Source organism: Tripterygium wilfordii, chromosome 22 (genome assembly GCF_013401445.1).
Source record: "Tripterygium wilfordii isolate XIE 37 chromosome 22, ASM1340144v1, whole genome shotgun sequence".
Classification (NCBI taxonomy): domain Eukaryota; kingdom Viridiplantae; phylum Streptophyta; class Magnoliopsida; order Celastrales; family Celastraceae; genus Tripterygium; species Tripterygium wilfordii.
Genome location: NC_052253.1, coordinates 5,563,314 through 5,582,324, shown reverse-complemented (window position 1 = coordinate 5,582,324; position 19,011 = coordinate 5,563,314). Strand labels below are relative to the sequence as shown.

The window sequence follows — 19,011 nt, the reverse complement described above, 5'->3', positions numbered from 1 at the left end:
AAATGATGTGTGATGTTAAAAAAGAAAAAAGAAAGACATAGAGAGAAATATTGAATATCACCTATAAATTTACATGGCATCTAATATCAAATACAATCTTATTTGGGTTAGTATTCTGTATTATATTCAAAATAACAAAATAATAACAAATTAAATATAAATAGCAAAAATATTATCTTAATTAAAAAAATACTTGATAAGGAAAACATTTATCTTAATTTAGGAGTATTTTTCCTCAGAAGATGGAGGGAACTAAACGACGTCGTTTCTAGAGCAGATAAAATTGGCCTCCGACCAGCTAGGATGCTCTTCCCCTGTCTGGTTCCGTCTTTGAATCAATGCGTATTTTAGGTGTATCTTTGCACATGGAGATGATTCTCTCCGTCAGCTGTAAGTTGTTTGTTTCCATGAGTTTTCATTTTGGGTTGGGTATCAGTTATGGTGTATGGTGGAAGTTACCAGGCTTGTCGATTCTTGGTATTTGCTGCTTGTTGAAGTTTTGTTATGTGCTGTCGACTTGTGGAAAGAATATTATTTGGAGTTTTTGATTGCGACTATTTGTTGCGACCAAGTAGTTTTCTGTAGAGCCAACTTGGTTGCGGCCAAGCGTTTGTTGATCACATGTTTGATTAAATGCCTCAATGAAATGAGTCTGTCGAGTTAAAAGATTTCATTCATTGTCATTATTTTATAATGATCCGTCGGCATGATAACTCATTCTGCATTCTAGAAGTATCAAGCAACAATCTTTTCTAAGGTATTTTTTATTTTCTTTTAATGCTAGGAACCATGTATACTATGCAGATGCAGTGTGCTTGTGATAGTCGGGGATTCTGATGAAGTGAGATTGGATTTCGAGGTTCAGAAGCATTCTCTGATATGAATATTGTTAAGCAGCTTCTGTCCATTAAATCTGGGTTTGGTGGTGCCAAAAACCATTCTAGAGGTAATATGTGTTCTTTTTTTTTTTGCCTTCTTTTGTTAATGTTTGAGACCCTGTTTTATATGACAGATAATATTGAGAATTCTATGACTAGCCAAGCATGATAAATGGTAGATCAGCTATTACTTTACACATTAAATAGCAGACCTATTGGCTTAAGCTTTTCTAAGTTAAAAACTGTGTCTTTTCATGTAAGCTGAGTCTCCTGCTATCTTTCCAAAACAGTGAATCTGAACCTAGTTTTTGTGAACTAAAGAATTTACATTGGTGCTGAATCTGATATTTGCTATAAAAAGAAAAATGGGAAGAATATGTATGGATGCAAGTCTCAGAACCCATTAGCTTATGTTGGATGGATAAAGCTAGTTTTCTTTCATCAATATTAAGCCTATTATGCTTGTCATTTGACTGTATTTCATGTGTACCTTAAGTTAATAATGTTCTCTATAAGGTGATGATGATCACAGTTGATAGCTTTCTCCTTGAATTACTGGTTTTTCTTTTTCTTCATAAGTCCTTGAGTTAGTGATGTTTTAGGTGATCTGGCAGGGTTTATAGCAGAATGTGATGTAATGGGTTATAAATTTGCCTCTCTGCTAGACTTGGATATCGTGATAGCTGATAGGGTATAAATCATTAAATTGTAGAGTTTTGCCTTCATATCCTTTTATTTGTGCAACTTCTATTTTGGAACACTATTCTCAAAGGCACTTTCTGCATCTATCACACTTCCAACTAAATGGCGATTACGAAATCCAGTTCTTTGATTGCTGGTTTATCTTCATTGCAGCATCCATTTTTTCGCTATTCCATTCATCTGCTGCTACCCCAGTGGAGGTTCATTCCCCAGAGCAGGAAGTAGTGATTGCTTTAGGAAGCAATGTGGGAGACAGGCTTTCTAATTTTAATGAAGCACTAAAATTAATGAATAATTTGGGCATACACATCACAAGGCACGGTTGTTTATATGAGACAGCACCTGCTTATGTGACTGATCAGCCTCGTTTTCTCAATTCTGCTGTCAGAGCTGTAACAAAGCTTGCACCACATGAACTGTTGGGAGCACTTAAGAAGATTGAAAGGGACCTGGGTCGTACTGCAGGGATAAGGTATGGGCCAAGACCGATTGATTTGGACATATTATTTTATGGTAAGTACAGAGTACATTCTGAAATTCTAACTGTACCCCACGAGAAAATTTGGGAGAGACCATTTGTTATGGCCCCGTTGATTGATTTATTGGGATCAGATGTGGATAATGATACAGTTGTTTGCTGGCATTCTCTTGCAGCAAATTCTGATGGACTTTTCAAATTATGGGAAAATTTAGGTGGTGAATCCCTAATGGGAAAGGAAGAATTGATCAGAGTTTTGCCCATCGGAAAATCCTTTTTAAACTGGGCAGAGAGAACTTATGTCATGGGCATTCTTAATTTGACCCCAGATAGTTTTAGTGACGGAGGGAAGTTCCAGTCTGTGGAGGCTGCAGTATCTCAGGTGCGCTCTATGATTTCAGAAGGGACAGATATAGTTGATATTGGTGCACAATCAACACGACCAATGGCATCTAGGATATCACCACAGGAAGAATTGGATAGGTTAATTCCTGTCTTAGAAGCTGTTGTGAAGATGCCTGAAATGGAGGGAAAGTTTATTTCTGTGGACACTTTTTATGCTGAAGTTGCATCAGAAGCTGTCAGGAAAGGGGCTCATTTTGTAAATGATGTATCTGCTGGTCAGTTGGACCCTAGCATGTACAAGGTTGTTGCTGACCTTGAGGTCCCTTACATTGCAATGCACATGAGAGGAAACCCATGTACGATGCAGAATAATGAGAACCTACAGTATGGTGATGTTTGTAAAGAGGCGGCCTCTGAATTATATTCACAGGTTAGAGACGCAGAGTTATCCGGTGTTCCAGCTTGGAGGATTATCATTGACCCAGGAATTGGATTTGCAAAAAGAACTGAACATGATTTGGACATCCTCACGGGGTTACCAACCATACGGACAGAGATTGCAAAGAGAAGTTTAGCCTTGTCTCATGCCCCGATGTTGATCGGACCTTCCAGAAAGAAATTTTTAGGTGAAATTTGCACTCGCCGTGATGCAATTGAGAGAGATCCTGCAACAATTGCTTCCGTGACTGCTGGGGTTTTGGGAGGTGCAAACATTGTGAGAGTACATAATGTTAAAGATAATGTAGATGCTGTGAGGCTTTGTGATGCAATGCTGAAAAGGAGAAGATCCATTGCTTGATTTCATCACGTCATATCTTTATTCTTTTCCAAAGACTCCAGAAGTCAGGTTGTTTACTGACAATTCTTCATTTTGAGTTGATGGTGTAACTTCATGAAGCTGCCATGTGAAATCTAAAATTCCTGGTTTCAGGAAATTTGAAGAACCGTTTTCTTAATGTGAGTTTGCTGATGCGGAACCATTTTTCCGGTTGATACTATATATCTCAATGTTTTGCTGCCTAGCCTGTATTCAAGTCTATCAGAAGTTTCATCGTCAGTTGTACCATTTTTTGTTTTATTACCAGTGATGATAATTTAAATACCTCTGTTTGTCTATTGATAACCCTTATTTTACTCCCTTACATTAGACCCTTATGTGAGAATTTTTCTCTATATGTGTTCATTTTCTAACAATGATCTTCAAGTTAGACCCTTATGTGAGAATTCTTCTGTGTGTGTTCATTTTCTAACAATGATCTTCAAGTAAAAGTAGGTGGCGAAAGCCAGCGTCGAGGTGCCAAACTCTCCTGTCCGCCTGAACATTCAGCAATTTGAAGGCCGTTTCATATAGATATATTTGATACGTGTGTCGGTTTATTATTATATGTTATCTGATATGAGACCAAAGACAAAGAATAAATCGAAATATCATTTTTCTCTGGAAATAAAGAGAATGATGTGGAAATAAAGATAAAGCTGTGGAAAAGAAAAAAGTTCTACAGAGAGAGATTTAGACGAATGAGTTATCGACATAAACTAAATCCATAACAAAAACCCAGAAGCAGTAAATTTCACCAACATCTAGTTGTTTGATCATGAACTATTAATATTTTTGAAAAGTTCGAGTATGCCTACACCTTCATTTGAATCATGTTACATGTATTACTCACAAAGTGCATCATGAATTATCTGGATCTCTCAAAATTTTAATACCAGTTCTTTAATCATATTATGCTCCTAATTATTCAAAAAATTTAACCAACTCTCTACTGCAAAAATGGCCAAACTCAAAATGAAGTGTGCTACTTCTTCCGCAAGTACAGGAGTCCAACCACAACAGAGATGCCAATGACAGCCACTGGCGCAGCCCAGTATTGTTTAGATAAGTCCTTGAGCTTTTCAGCATAATCTGCCTCTTGTTTCTTGGAGAAAATCTCAAGTTCTGGGATTACTGGGGCAGATTCGTCCAGCTCGCCAATGCAAAACTTCTCCATAAGCTCCCTCGCCTCTTTGCTATGCCCGGCATCTTCAAAATCATCTGTTGCATCTTTCCCTTCATTGAAATTACATGTCACATGAATTTATTTCTTGCATATAGCTAATGAGGTTGAGTTTTTGTCTACTTATCATTATTTATACCCCTCATTTTGAAGATTTAACAAGTGAAAAATTGCAAGAGATCAAAAAATAAAGAAGAATACCAGTCACAGCAAGGACAACATCATCTCCTCCCGGATGCTCATCCAGATATGAACTCACATCATATACCTGAAATTGGAAAAACAAATCTACGCAAGCATTAAGGCAAGCTTCAACTCATTAGATGAATAAGCCAAGAAGACACAGTACCACTTCTGTATAAACAAAAATAAAGGTTTCTTTTTATTAAAAGAATGATGAACTAAAGAGGCCCCCTAAGGCATAGGTTAATAAGTTCAGGATTTGCATTATACCCAATTGGTATCTACATACACCTTTAGAATTCTGTTCCATCAAACCAAAAGACAGCATATTACTTAGGAGCATGATGGAAGTAAACTCCTCACTCTAGCCCAAAAAAGCCAAGTACAAGATATGCGTTAAACCTATTCTTGATTTTCATATTCCATTAGCCACAGGAGCTCCATGGAAATAGGAAAGCCTGAAAACCTAAAATAGAAACAACATATTAAACCATAAGTACAGCCAATTTTCTTTTTTGGCCCTTACAAGACTAACAACAACTTCCAACACGAGCACGACCTCATCCAGCAAAGGACATGTGTGAACTAAATAAGGGTATAATCCAAACATTAACCCAGGCCATTCAGGTCACACAACAAGCTACACTGTACAGCAATAAGATTTGACATGTAGCACCAGCAAATAAACAAGTTCACCAAGACACACAACTATATCCCTTGTGGTAAGACCATTGACCAGCGAATGGATAAAGAGACATACAGCACAATATCCTCTAATATCAAGAGACCGAGCGACAAAATTAAAGCCACAACAGGCCTACACTGAGATCACTGCAGGCTAACTTGGTAAAGTGCTTCCCTTCTCATAAGTTCCAGCCAGCAGCTTAAGACCCATCTTAAACCGTTTATATTATGTATAAATTTAAAAGGCATTGCGTCCTTCCCAATTGGATAATTTGACATCAAAAATTTTGGGCTAGTACTGTCCTGAATAAAACCCGTCAACATATTCAAGAACCAAAGCTGATAAGCTATGAAGGCAATTTATTCAAATCAAGTCACTCCATAACCAAAAAAACAGACACATTGGACCAGCAATACGCATTTGGAGACTAACAGAACACAAACAAATGGAAAAAGACTCACAACCCTCAATGAATTATCTATTTTACTGAATCCGGCAACCAATCAAGTAAATAACTTTAATTATATAAAAATCGAAAGTGAAAGAATTGGTACCTTGCCATCAATAACGACCCAGCAATCGTCCTTGCTGCCATGCTCAGCAGCTTCTTGCATAGAGTAAAGCTTCGTTAAAGTCGGCATATCTGCTTCTTTGGAAGCTTTCGATACCTCTGTCGGGTCTGTTATTCGCGGCTGACTCGCTGCTCGGTTTGTGTTTCTGAAGTATTGAATGGTTGTGAAAGAGGGGGAGGTTTAGGTACAAATCATGTGGACTGGGCCAAACTCAACTCACCTGGGCTAAAACCCATGATTTTGTTGCAGAGAAAGCCTGCAATGGGGTCCAATTTTGTTCTTCAAAACTCCAATAATATTATTATAAATAAAAGTATTATATATGGATAGAAAATACAAATAATTGAATATATGTTACAGAAATAAATTTAGGAGAAATAAGAATAAGCTCTCATTCATGTATGCTAGTGTATATATATATTTGTCGTTAACAAATATGATGCAAGCAAAGGGACTAATTATTTTGAATATCAAGTATTCTTGAACGAAAATGATTTTTGAACTATGTATATCGAACTATAAACGTAATTTGCTATTTTTTTATTTTATTAAATTCATATTTTAGCTCAAATAAAATTGTATTCGACATTAAACATTTTCTAAATTTGTATATCATATTTGTATATTTGTTTCTCTTCTTTTTTTTTTTTGACATCAGAGATCATGTAAATTTGCAGTTCATATTTTTTTGTTTTAAATTTTAATTCTCACTATTTTGTTAAATCTTTTTACAAATAACTAACCAATAAATTTATAATATTTCTAAATACGTGAATATTTAAAATATTTATAAATTTTTAATTTTATATTCATTTTTGTGTACATTCTTATAAAATAAGGAAATATATTAAATATGACTTTATTTAAAATTCATAAAATTCTATTTTCTCCAATAATATATCTTGTGTGTAGAATTTTGATATTTTCTATCTTTTAAATATAATATGTACATGAAAAGATGAATGAGCATTTGAAAAACATAATTATAAACTTAGAATGTATAGGTGTAGAAACATTAATATATACGAGGAATTCTCCTATGCACGCTTAATTTACGCACTTAAAATACGCATCACTTTTTAAGGGCGTGGATGAGTGAAATGATAAGTGGGACCCATTTCTTTAGGTCTCATATGTTTCAAATCAATGGTGAAAACATAAGTGCGTAAATTATGTGCGCATAAGAGAATTTCTCTATATGTATACTTTAAATTTTTTATTTCAATTAAATTAGGATTTTGTAGTTCCATATTTTAAATTTTAAATTATTTAATTATTTAAAAGAGAAAAAACGCAAGAAGGGGAAAAAAAGAAGAAGGAAAGAATCGTTTGTATATTTTAACTCTTACCATAAGTTGAACTTTTTATATTTAATCAGTTATTTTTTAAATCATTGAATGACATATATCAATTATATAATATTCAAAATGAACACTTGTCAATTTTTAAAACTCAATAAACACACTAGTAAAATGATAGAGACTTTTTTTTAATAAAAAATGATATTGAAAATAAAATAATTTGTGAAATTTGTCCATCATATGGTTAATAACACATCCTAAGTAATTTTTTTAAAAAATCTTTTAACACCTAGATTTAAAAGATTTTAAGAATTTCACAATCACATAATTTCAGCAAAATTGGAATTACCATTACAAATTAAGAATCAAATGTGAAAATGAGATTATAATCTAATCTTACTACGTAATTTGGTTTGTTAAGCGTAATCTTAATTTAATGTTTGTTAATTTTAATACTATCCTTATTTAAGTAAAGTTTATACAACATCTTTCACAAATGTTCCTAAAACTTTTTTTTGGGTAATCGATAATTCTCTAACCCAACGTGTTCACAAGACATCTATACCAACTCTAAACTCGGGCCACCAATCTAACCCGTTCCACGTTAGCGACATGTAAAACTGAGTTGAAACCCATGTGGGGAGAACAATACCGAAATCCACAAAGGAGAATTAACTCCAGAAGACCTCCTATGGACCTATGGTTCATGCATCACAATCAACTTTATCATCCCAACCAAAACTTATTTGTTAAAAACCTCAAACATTAAAACCTAAACTTTAAATCTTGAACCCTTGCCCTTAAATCCTAAATCAACTTTGATCTCAGCCATACAAAAAAAAAAGTTGATCTCAGTCATCTGTTATATATACTAACTTTATAATTAAAAGGACTCGTCCATCTTAAATGGTGCATGATCGATCAACTAGGAATGTTTCATGCCCCTTTAAAGGTATAAGTATGATATCAACCAATAATTTTATCCCATTAAGTTATATATACACACACACACACACACATATATCCACAAAACACAAAACAATTTTTGATAATTTAGTTTGTCATTATTCTAGCTAAGAATTATATTTGTCATAATACAATTAACGAATATATCATTATGGCAAAGGAAATTCCTTAGTCGTTACCCAATACGTAAATGTTTGGGAGAGCAAAACTATTCTTTTGATAGAGATATGGAAACGTCTAATCCAAATTTCTCAAAATGTATAAGAAACAGAAGAGACCATAGATCCAATGATTGTGTCCAAATCCGTTAAAGAAACACAACTATATATGTGTGAACCAACGAGACTAGGAAATTTGAAGCCAAAGAGGAGAATCTCATATATGTCTGCCTTCTTCAAATGCACTATATATATATATATATATATATATATATATATATATATATAGAGAGAGAGAGAGAGAGAGAGAGAGAGAGGGAGAGGGAGAGAGGGAGATAAAAGCAATAGGTGCAGCAGCTTTTGCATGTAATCTAAGTAAGTAAGAAGAAGAAGACCTAGGGAAAGTCGACTTATACCGGCAAAGAATGGTGAGAAAACAAGTGTGTTTATGACTTTATTTCTAAGTAGGGAAAATGTGGGAATTGTCCCATCACTAACCCATTTCTCCATCCTCTAGTGTTTTATTGTGTGTGTGATTGTGACTTGTGATAGTAGCATCTGTCACATTCACATTTCCTTTGTTTAACATTGCACCCACAAAAGATGGGATGCTTGGACAGTTACCATCTTTGATTTCCCATTCCCATTACTTTCCTTCATCATACTTCTCTCGATATTTCGTCCCCATGCATGCAATGTGATCTAGAATTAGTGTTTCAAGTTAATTGCAAGCAAATCGAATAGTAGTATCGAAAGGTTATGAACTCAAAATTGTGCGAAATTTGGCCGAAAGACTCGATTCGATATGGTTTTCAAAATTAGTCACTATGCCACTACTCCCACCTTAGTTCTGTCAAATTCCACTAGTGTCTACGGCCTCAATTGAGCATTTTAGTATTTTGAGATATTTTCGTAATTTCGTGTTTTTTCTTTCATTTAGGGTTGTAACCGCCTAAGAATCATTATCTTATGCTTTGTAGGAATTATTCAAAAACTTTGAGTATTTGCTATGTTTGGTGGATTCTAGTATTGGTGTTCTTGGCTAAATATTTATCACCAATTTCATGAGTGGCTAGTTCGTTCATATAGTCTCTAGTGCCAAAGGGTGGATGCGATTTTCGATTGCTCAAGGTATGCGTATAGAATCGTAGCTTCGATTTCTCTATTGCAATTTCGTGATAGTTATGTGTTTGGTATATGTAAAAGGGTGTGTTATTATTGTGATTGCTTGATTCGGAGTGTGAATCTAGTTCAACGATTAGGCTAAGCCCCAAGGGAGAATATTAATTCATAATACTTGGTATATATGTTATGTGCTAAGCATTCATTGTGAATCTAGGAACCCAATTTAGTATACTTGTATGGAAGTCTGGAACACCCGATGCATAATTTTCCCAATTGCTTGAGCTAATTGCATAGCCATTAATTATGTGTATTGATGATTGATTGTTGTGGAGTTTAAGGAATGAATGTGGTAAAGTTATGGTTAATTGGTCTTTGAGTGTGCGACTATGATGCTAGCAAAGTCGAACCCCAAGGGGGACATTAATCCATAAGATTAAGTGACTACCCCTAAGCTTTCACTGTAGATCAATGAGCCCAATTGCCTCCATGTTTGAATTGAAGTTTTTATGCCCAATTTCCATTGCATATGCATGATTGACGGTATCACACAATTTCATTGTACATTATTGCATGTTTTTACAATAATATTTTGAGCATGAGAATTGATCATCTACCGAGACGGATTAGAGGATAGAGTTTTAAATATTTGTTTTTGCAAATCTTATTTACTTGGTTACAAAACACTTTCATGCTATTGGGTCATTTGGCCCTTTTACTTTTCTTATATATTATTTGTTATTGGTTGCATTTAGTACTCTAGTTAGGTATTTTCATTCATCCACTAAATTTGCATTCGTTTATCTGTGGCGATCTCACCGAATTTTATTATTTGTCCACTACCTTCCACTTGAGGTGAGTTAACACTTTTTTTTGGTGTCGGTCTAGTTTTTTCAAATTGAAAATTTTTCTTCAATAAGACAATTTGACATGCGCTAATCATGGTGTCGTTGAAAAGAGGGCATTACTCAAGTATCTAAAAATATGAAACTTCTAAACTCAAGTATCTTTATATATATATATAAAATGGATATGTCTTTTCTTTTTGCCCTTACTAGGCGTAGCCGGTGCTGCGTTAATATTGTTAAGCCTCCTCTTCTATATGTAATATATATGTGTGTGTGTGTATTATACATACATACATATACATACATACACAGGAATTCTCCTATGTGAACCAAAAGTGTGGACCAAGTTTGTGGACCAAAATCCAATGATTATAATCAATCACAACATAAGTGGGGGCCACACATTTATTATGGGGCCCACCACATCTATGGTTGAAAAACAAGTCCACAAACTTGGTCCACACTTTTGGTCCACATAAGAGAATTTCTGCATACATACATATATATATATATGTGTGTGTGTGTGTGTGTGACAATAATGACAATCAGAAAGTCTTTCTGAAATCTTAATTCGTATTTTTGAAACAAAAGCAAATTGAGGGAAGAGAATAATAAGATTTGTTCTCAAACAAGATATCGCGAGATCTTAGGTATGAACGTACTATTGTGTCTGGTATGAGAGGAGACTAAAGAACCCGTGCAACTGATCGGCTCTGCAATAAAGCAGCGCTGCAAGTACACTGACCTTTCTATTATAACTAGTCGCTCTAGATTTTCTTTTTGACTCTGTTAATGAGTTTCTAATACTTAATAGATACACATATGATCAACAACCCACTAACCAGTCTCTCTTTCTGTTCTCTCTCATCCTACAAACCCTAAAAAAAAGCTCTCTACTTGTTTTTGAGAATCATCAAATCATCATGAGCATGAGCCTGGAAGCAGCTGATAAGATGCCCACAGACTTGGTTCCTCCATCTGAGCATCTTTGCTACGTCCGCTGCAACTTCTGCGACACTGTTCTTGCTGTAATCAATCCTTTTACCATCTCCTCGATCTTCTTCTTCTTCTTCTTCTTATATGGTTTGTATATGCAGGTTGGGATTCCATGCAAAAGATTGGTGGACACAGTGACAGTGAAATGTGGTCATTGTAGCAACCTTTCCTTCCTTACCAGCCGACCTCCACTTCAAGGCCAGTGTCTTGACCATCCCCAATTCCATCTTCAGGTATCTAAATCAAAATCATCAACACCCATATACATATATATATACAAGGAGAAAAAGATGAGCTACAATATTTACTTCATGGATCATTTGATGTATTGTAGCTAATAGTTGGAAGTTTACATATTAGAAGCGTATGGTAGCCCAAATATCAATTATATATATATGTAAATATATATATATATAATACGACCATGCACAACACCAAACATATCATAAACTTCATGATGCTAATGAAAATATTTCTCTTAAATATTGTATTTTTTCGTATTTTAGGAAGTTTATTGTTTGAAAACATGATTAATATTTTTTTTAAGAGTCAAGTACTTTTTTTATTCGAAGTAGTTTTATTTATTTACTTTTAAATATTTGTTTCTCGTAAGTGTTTAGGGTTTGATTAAATTATCTCTATTTAAGAATTGTAATCTCTTATGAAAGAGACAGTGGAGTTTTGATTTCATAATAACATTGAAGAGACAAACCTTCCTTCTTTCCCACTCTTCGTATTTTTTTGAATCAACAAGGTGTTGAAGCATTGATCCTGGTTTTCATGATTCAAATCAATAGATTTAAGTAGAGCGTTCCTTCATCATGCTGCCGTGCATCTCTTCACTAATAATATATAGAATGATATATGTTATTGAAGCTTTTTTTTTTTGGGGTTTATTACATTTTTTTTAGGAGAAGCAGGGATTTTGCAGTGAATTCAGAAAGGGACAATCATCATCATCCTCCTCATCCACATCCAATGAACCCTTGTCACCAAAAGCACCATTTGTAGTCAAACGTACGTAGATCTCCTATATATACCTATTGAAACTCAATATATATATAATTATTGTTTGATTTATCGTTATGATTAATGATTTGATTTAATTAATTTGCAGCTCCCGAGAAGAAACACAGGCTTCCTTCTGCTTACAATCGATTCATGAAGTAATCTTAATTAATTGTTAGGGTTAATATTAATTTTAATTATATTATCTATAAGTTCAAATTAATTAATGTTTTATTTCTATGTATATTAATTCATCTATTGTGTGGAAGGGATGAGATACAAAGGATAAAAGCTGCAAATCCTGAGATACCACATAGAGAAGCTTTTAGCACCGCTGCCAAAAATGTAACTTATTTCTTAATTCCTTTTTTCCATCTTAATTATTTAGGGTTTACAGTAAAATCTTAATTATAACGTAGATTACAGATGTTTAATTTGTTCAATTTACCTTTATATTTTATTTTATGTTCTAACTTGTTGACATCAATTAATAGTGGGCTAGGTATATCCCAAATTCACCAGCTGGATCAGTACCTAGCAGCACTACTTCTGATGTAAGTAATAAGTACATACTTACATACATACATACATACATACATACATACATACATACATATATATATATATATATATATATATATTAAGTGGACTTGATTGAAACTTTGTGTTGTTTTCAAGGGCATGGATTTTGCAGGAATTAAGTAATTTGTGCAATGGAGGCAGCGCTGAACGTTGGTTTGATTTGGAGAGCAGTACTTGAGCTTGATTAATTAGTTATTTATGTGTCAAATCTTTTATTTTCTTGTCATTTCTATGTATGTCATATATTAATATGATGTTATGTTAATTTTCTTGATGAACTAAAGCTGCTAATTAGACTTCTTAACTCTTGCTATATATGTACTTTGAATGAGAGACAAGTAATTTATATATCTTAACTCTTGTAGCCTTTGACTAGTTTTTTAGGTTATTGTTTTTGCTTGTATGTACTTTGCATCCAACGGTTTAAAATATTTTCGATTTTTTATTTTCATCTACAGTTTTTTTAGAATTTTATCTTTGAATATATGTATTTAATAAGCATGATTTTTTTTTTTTTTTTTATAAATATATGTTGAGCCTCATGGGCTTGCTTGCCTGGTTGGATCTGTGTGTTATCTTAAGTACTAGGCTTGATCAAAGTTATAGGGCGGAAACCCGGCCGTGTTAGGATTGGATAAGACTATATCTTGTAGAGCCATGGCAAAGCCCGGCCTACCCGAGCCCAGCCCAACCACTTTATAAAATAGAAGACATTTCATGCAGATTAAAATACTCATTATGAGCATCCATCTCCAACTTTATATGCTTTACTTGCGTGTGTGTGGGCACGTATACTTGAGTTAAATATATATACAGATTCTCAGTCTCTCTTGTTCTTAGATTTTAGCAATTAATGGCCCAATCACTCTCTTAGTTAAGTACCTAAGCAATCTCTATTATTTAAAAACCTAATTGTTTTTTTTTTCAGGCAAGTGGAGGTGGTGGGTTAAAACCCATGATCTCATCGTCATATAGGTCTTATGGTAGGGGCCCTTGCAAACTAGACTAGGACTTACCCTAATTATGTTTTGGTAATGGGTAAGTGCGTCTTCCATTGGTGAGTATGGTTGAATTCATGTTGTCGAAAAAAGATAGTTTCTGTCCTTTAAAGTTTAATCATATATATATATATAATAGTGTTTGACAGTGTGTTTCAACGGTGTTCAGGTGCACCGCACCTCACAACATTATAGTTTTTTGTGACACGCCAAACAATTTTTGCGTTCCAACTCATCTCACAGCACCACAGCTTTTTATCTCACCACACCTCACCACACCTCACAGCACTTCCAAACGCTTACAATATATGTTGAATTGTCCTACGTAATCAAATTAGGTCAATTATTTTATTTTAGATTAATGTACAATGTAAACATTAAATGATTTTATATTAATATTATTAGTCATCTAATATAACCGTAATTTAGATACGTCAAACGCAGCTCACAGCACAGCACCACAATTTTAAAAGTGATGCGCTAAACAACTTTTTGCGTTCCAACTCAACTCACAGCACCACAGTTTTATAACTCATAGCACCTCACAGCAGTTGACAGCACTCCCAAACATGCCCTATGTATACAGAGAGGCTCAGGTGCGGAAGCTCGTATTACGGGCGTTCGCTTTTTAGCCTAAATCAAGCCTTTGTGGTCTGACATAGGCGTGGGTCCAATCAGTTGGGCCTCACTTTTGTGTCTTAAAATGGCACGCCGTGTATACACAAAAGTACGGCGTGCGTAGGAGAGCCTGTGTATGTGTGTGTGCGCTCTTATGATATCCTAAAAGGAGGTATTAATTTTTAGGATTCATTTTTAAGGTCAAAAACATTTTTCAAAAATCTGAAAAAAAATATATTTGTGTTTTAATTGGTTTTATGAACCCAACGATATATTTTTTGTTCGAAACAAAAATCAAATGCAAGATGAAATGTGTATGAAATGTTTTTTGTTTTATATCTAATGATCCAGGATTATCATGAACTTTTCATATTGAATTTGATTTTTATTTAGAACAAAAAAATATGTCATTAGGTTCGTAAGATCTATCAAAATACAAATATATTTTTTTTCAATTTTTTTAAAAATGTTTTGATTCCTAAAAACTATGATTTTATTTTAGGAACTCACTTTAGAACCTAAGGGAATTCATATATATATATATATATATATATATATATATATATATATATGAGATTTTAAAGCATAGAAACGACAAATGCTGCTTACTGCTCATTCTTTAGTCTTTCATCTTTAATAGAAAAATATAACCATCCACCATTAATATTTTCATGTATAGTCATATCACATACATAATAATTTTCTCTCTCTTTTTTTTCGTTCAATAATATACACATATTTTGATAAAGTAGGCTCCACTTTTTTTTATCATTGCATGGAAGACCAAATTTGTTTCCCTTTTAATCCTGTCCCTGCTTATTATGACAACATATACACACACACAGAGAGGATAGGATACTCCTCAAATGCCATACAAGTAGCCAGTAATAGTATACGATTTATCTCCAAATTCATAATGATTATCGAGTTTGGCTGTACAAAAGTGTAATCCTGTGTAGGTTAAGGTCAACACGTACCCAAAATATGTTTGGCTGTCCATTTTAGAGAACATTTTTTTAAAAAGTATGAGTTAATACCACTTTTACATATCAAAAAATAGTAAATGTTTCAATTTACATATCGTTATTTAAAATGTTTTAATTTGGTAACCCAATGATAAAATTATTTCAAGAACAGATTTTCTCACTTTGGGACAGTCAAACTGCACATGTGACAATCAATATTTGGACAGTCAACTTACCACATGTGCAGTTTGAATGTCCCAAAGTGAAAAAATATGCCCGAAAGATCAAGTTGAAATAATTTTATCATTGGGTGATCAAATTGAAATATTTTAAACAACGATGTGTAAATTGTAACACTAATTATCTTTCGGTATATAAAAGTGTTATTTATGGTTTCAATCTCTCAAAAGTCAACTTGGAGAATATATTAGTTATTAGTATTAGCATTTTTCTTTTTCTTTTTCTTTTTTTCTAATAAGCTATTATCATGTTCCCTGTCTAAAGTGAAAAGGGTGAAAGATAAATGTAATAATTGACAAAAGGGTCACACTACTTTAATTTGTCATGGCCACACATTCTCTCCATCTAGTCATATTACAACTCACAAGATTGTCTCGCAAGAAAGATAAAAGTAAAGTAAAGACAAGGAAAAACATTCCAAATTATACATACATTAAAAGCAAAAAATTAATAGACAATAAATATTGCAAATTAATACACAATCTTATCAACACTATAATCTCATATTGGTCTGACATTACTCTATAAGCAAAGCTCGGTCCCTCTTACTTCAACAACGTATTTTAAATACGGTGAAGTAAGACGGTTCAGAAAAACAGAATCTTATGTGCTCATACCCAAAGAGAATGATAGTATTGGTGTATTTGGACGGAGAATTTCAACAAATCTCAAGCTCATAGAGTGCGAGTGGTAATTGGTGGTGGTGGTGCTGCTGATTTCTTGACAGTGTCCATCTGAGTAGTCTCATAGACTGGTAATCCACTTGAGTAGAAACCCAGATCATAGTTTTCCAATTCAAACAAATCAGAGCTTGAATCAGTCTCTGCTCCATCATCTACATCATCATTCAACTTCCTCAATTGCTCCTTCTTCTCTGTCGATCCATGGCTCAATTTAGCCTTATTCTCATACAAATGATCTTGGTTCCTCTTCTGATAATGATCATGATTGATCAATTTCCCAATTGTGAGTCTCAGGTCCTTGTAACTCTTGATGGGTGTTTGAGCATAAACAGGGGGAGTCCTAAAACCAGAGCTTGAAGAGGAATACAAGGACTTTGTATCGGCTGACGTCGCATTCGAGCGTCGAAAATGACTAATGCTGCTGCTCCTCCTCCTCCTCACACTACTGGGACTCTGATCATCATCTTCATGCTTCATGGATTGTGTGGTTGACTTTGATTTCTTCTTCTTCTTAGACCCTGTTTGGTTAAACAGAGAGTTCAAGAAACTTGCAAGTCTACCTCCAGGTGAGCTTGGTTGCTTGTATTTCTTGTCTTGCTGCTGCTTTTGACGATCAATCTTGGAATTAGAGTCTTGTGGGAGAGAGTTTCTCATCATTGGTAAATCCAAGCTTTTTCTTCCTCCTCTCATGCTCCTCTGTGTGTAATTAGTTGCTGTGACATTGTAGACTTGTTGTTGATGAGCTTCATTGTAACCAGAGAAGTACCTTGCAGCCTCAAATATTTCAAGCTCGTCAGAATCATTTCTACCATGGATGGAGGACTTTTTGTTGTAGAATTTGGGTGGTTCTTGAATTCTTGTGGTGGACATGATTGGAGATTTTGATATTGGAACTCTATGTTTTCTGTTATGGAGGGTGTGAAAAGGGGTGTTTGACTGTTATGTATTTGTTGATGAGAGATTGCAAGAGAGGGTTTTTTGTGAAATGATTGTGGGTAGTGGGAGGGTGTCTTTCATTTATAGTAATTCATTAAAATGGGTATGATGAGTGATTCTATTTGAGATGTGAATTTTTGCTTCAACAAGTTCTTTTCTTAAAAAAATAAAATAAAAAAAAATCTCACATTGTGAAAACCAAAATTTTGTGTAGGGAATGGTGGGGAGAGAGCTTTGTTTCCATGGATTCTAGAGTTGTAAAATCTGTTTTAGTGGAACTAGATTTCAAGTGTCTGTTAGGCAATAAAATAAAGATATATAGGAATGAACTACACATTATTAGAGCTGACAAAATTCTATCTGGTCCGAATTTATCCGACTCGAATTAACTAAGTTTGGACATAAGTAATATGTCTAAAGTTCGGTTAAAAACACAACGTTTTTGTTTAGTTTAAAACCATGTCTGAATCCAAACACATAAATCTTGCCCGACTTACTTGTCTGTATTTAAACTAATCTAGATTTGGTTAATTAAGTACGTCCAAAATTCAATCCGGAATTGGATCCAGACATGCAAATATTTCATAAACATGTGTTGTTGTCCAATTCAAAACTGATCTAAGATTGATTTTTTTTCCACCCCTACCCTACACTCTACCCAGACTCGGCTTTGATGGAAGCCATATATCATTATAAATCAGTGGAATTGGTAGATCCAACCACACCTTTTTGATTTTTGACAGCTTAATTACAAGTTACGCTTGAAAATTTGGAATCTTTGATAAAATATAAAAAAATTACATGAAAAAGTAAATTTGTTTGCCATGATATGTAATTGACTGCTAATAATCCAGTATGGCCCCAGTAATATCTATCTTGCTTCCTCTAGCTTTACATGGGATAGATTTAGCATGGAAGGATGTGGGGGGAAAAGTTGATTTCAGATAATTTTTCATAATTGAATTTTGTTTCGTTTATTGGAATTTGATGATGAAGCCTCTTTCACAACTGTCTTCATCACCAACTTACCTCAAAGCTTTGTTTTACATGGAGAAAAAGATGGATCTCTGATTGGTGACATGTGACTCATATGAGCATGTTGTCTCATATATGTAAGAGCAACCGCAATCATGGTTTTTTGCTGGAGCATGAGTAATATATGAAGATTTGTGTTTTGTTGATGTGGTCGGGCCAACAAAATATATTGATACAATGATGTAAATTTGTTACTTTGATTTTTGTATAATAGAGGTCAGACTATTATTTATTTGAAGATAAAAATGTGAGTATGTGTGTTATGGGGCCCAACCATGAGCAAACATGTGAGCAATCATGTGGGCAAACATGACTCCATTCCTCCATGTTCGGGCTAGCCTAATTGAGACAACAAATTAACACCATTGGACCCTTAATTTTCCCATGACCCATTAAAAATGACCTCCTTACTGGCCGCTCAGTTGGCTAACAATCACTAAATTTTTGCTTATGGTGCGGGATAAGAATCAAGCGCGTAACATATTTGTATATATTTGTGAGTGTGTTGTTGCATGTGTTGTTTCATGTTCTCGGCCTGGTATTGTTGTTGTTGGGCTTCTTTGTTTGGGCTTGCTTCCTTCCATCAATTGGGATGCCCCATTGCAATATATAGTACTCCAAGAAATTATCTTCCATGGTCATGGTTTTTTTACCCACATGGATTGGAAAATTTTTAGCTTGCCATTTCACCTTACTTCAGTGTATTTTGGCC

General features: G+C 34.2%; 4 protein-coding genes across 8 annotated transcripts; 2 read left to right on the top strand and 2 right to left on the bottom strand.

The window, feature by feature from the left end:
* Positions 1–237: 237 nt before the first annotated feature.
* Positions 238–3,558, top strand: LOC119990470 (folate synthesis bifunctional protein, mitochondrial-like). 3 transcript variants are annotated; one of them, XM_038836401.1, is made up of 3 exons: positions 238–390; positions 805–946; positions 1,734–3,558. In XM_038836401.1, the coding sequence occupies exons 2-3, from the start codon at positions 880–882 to the stop codon at positions 3,200–3,202; spliced, it is 1,536 nt and encodes a 511-aa protein (XP_038692329.1). In that variant the 5' UTR covers positions 238–390; positions 805–879; the 3' UTR covers positions 3,203–3,558. The 3 variants fall into 3 exon arrangements, with proteins under 3 accessions (XP_038692329.1, XP_038692327.1, XP_038692328.1); XM_038836399.1 differs by having other exon boundaries at positions 785–946; XM_038836400.1 differs by having other exon boundaries at positions 262–390; positions 779–946.
* A 403-nt stretch (positions 3,559–3,961) lies between these two features.
* Positions 3,962–6,007, bottom strand: LOC119991940 (cytochrome b5-like). The gene is made up of 3 exons (XM_038838497.1): positions 5,826–6,007; positions 4,605–4,671; positions 3,962–4,456 (listed from the first exon to the last, which is right to left on the bottom strand). The coding sequence occupies exons 1-3, from the start codon at positions 5,910–5,912 to the stop codon at positions 4,206–4,208; spliced, it is 405 nt and encodes a 134-aa protein (XP_038694425.1). The 5' UTR covers positions 5,913–6,007; the 3' UTR covers positions 3,962–4,205.
* A 4,784-nt stretch (positions 6,008–10,791) lies between these two features.
* Positions 10,792–13,212, top strand: LOC119992297 (protein CRABS CLAW). Of its 3 annotated transcripts, none has more exons than XM_038839007.1 (8): positions 10,792–10,888; positions 11,128–11,266; positions 11,336–11,467; positions 12,146–12,251; positions 12,352–12,400; positions 12,512–12,587; positions 12,737–12,796; positions 12,921–13,212. In XM_038839007.1, the coding sequence occupies exons 2-8, from the start codon at positions 11,162–11,164 to the stop codon at positions 12,945–12,947; spliced, it is 555 nt and encodes a 184-aa protein (XP_038694935.1). In that variant the 5' UTR covers positions 10,792–10,888; positions 11,128–11,161; the 3' UTR covers positions 12,948–13,212. The 3 variants fall into 3 exon arrangements, with proteins under 3 accessions (XP_038694935.1, XP_038694934.1, XP_038694933.1); XM_038839006.1 differs by having other exon boundaries at positions 10,803–10,973; XM_038839005.1 differs by having other exon boundaries at positions 10,803–11,266; positions 12,921–13,211.
* Positions 13,213–16,092: 2,880 nt separating this feature from the next.
* LOC119991971 (protein BIG GRAIN 1-like E) lies at positions 16,093–17,403 on the bottom strand. Its single transcript, XM_038838534.1, has one exon. The coding sequence runs from the start codon at positions 17,196–17,198 to the stop codon at positions 16,320–16,322; it is 879 nt and encodes a 292-aa protein (XP_038694462.1). The 5' UTR covers positions 17,199–17,403; the 3' UTR covers positions 16,093–16,319.
* Between the last annotated feature and the right edge of the window lie 1,608 nt (positions 17,404–19,011).

Excerpts from the sequence above, each read along its gene's own strand:
- LOC119990470 (XM_038836401.1), top strand. The coding sequence starts at position 880 with ATGAATATTGTTAAGCAGCTTCTGTCCATTAAATCTGGGTTTGGTGGT. Across the intron at positions 947-1,733 it reads TGCCAAAAACCATTCTAGAG|CATCCATTTTTTCGCTATTC; the intron begins GTAATATGTGTT and ends TCTTCATTGCAG.
- LOC119991940 (XM_038838497.1), bottom strand. The coding sequence starts at position 5,912 with ATGCCGACTTTAACGAAGCTTTACTCTATGCAAGAAGCTGCTGAGCAT. Across the intron at positions 4,672-5,825 it reads GGGTCGTTATTGATGGCAAG|GTATATGATGTGAGTTCATA; the intron begins GTACCAATTCTT and ends TTCCAATTTCAG. Across the intron at positions 4,457-4,604 it reads TGTTGTCCTTGCTGTGACTG|GGAAAGATGCAACAGATGAT; the intron begins GTATTCTTCTTT and ends ATTTCAATGAAG.
- LOC119992297 (XM_038839007.1), top strand. The coding sequence starts at position 11,162 with ATGAGCATGAGCCTGGAAGCAGCTGATAAGATGCCCACAGACTTGGTT. Across the intron at positions 12,252-12,351 it reads AGCACCATTTGTAGTCAAAC|CTCCCGAGAAGAAACACAGG; the intron begins GTACGTAGATCT and ends ATTAATTTGCAG. Across the intron at positions 12,401-12,511 it reads GCTTACAATCGATTCATGAA|GGATGAGATACAAAGGATAA; the intron begins GTAATCTTAATT and ends ATTGTGTGGAAG.
- LOC119991971 (XM_038838534.1), bottom strand. The coding sequence starts at position 17,198 with ATGTCCACCACAAGAATTCAAGAACCACCCAAATTCTACAACAAAAAG.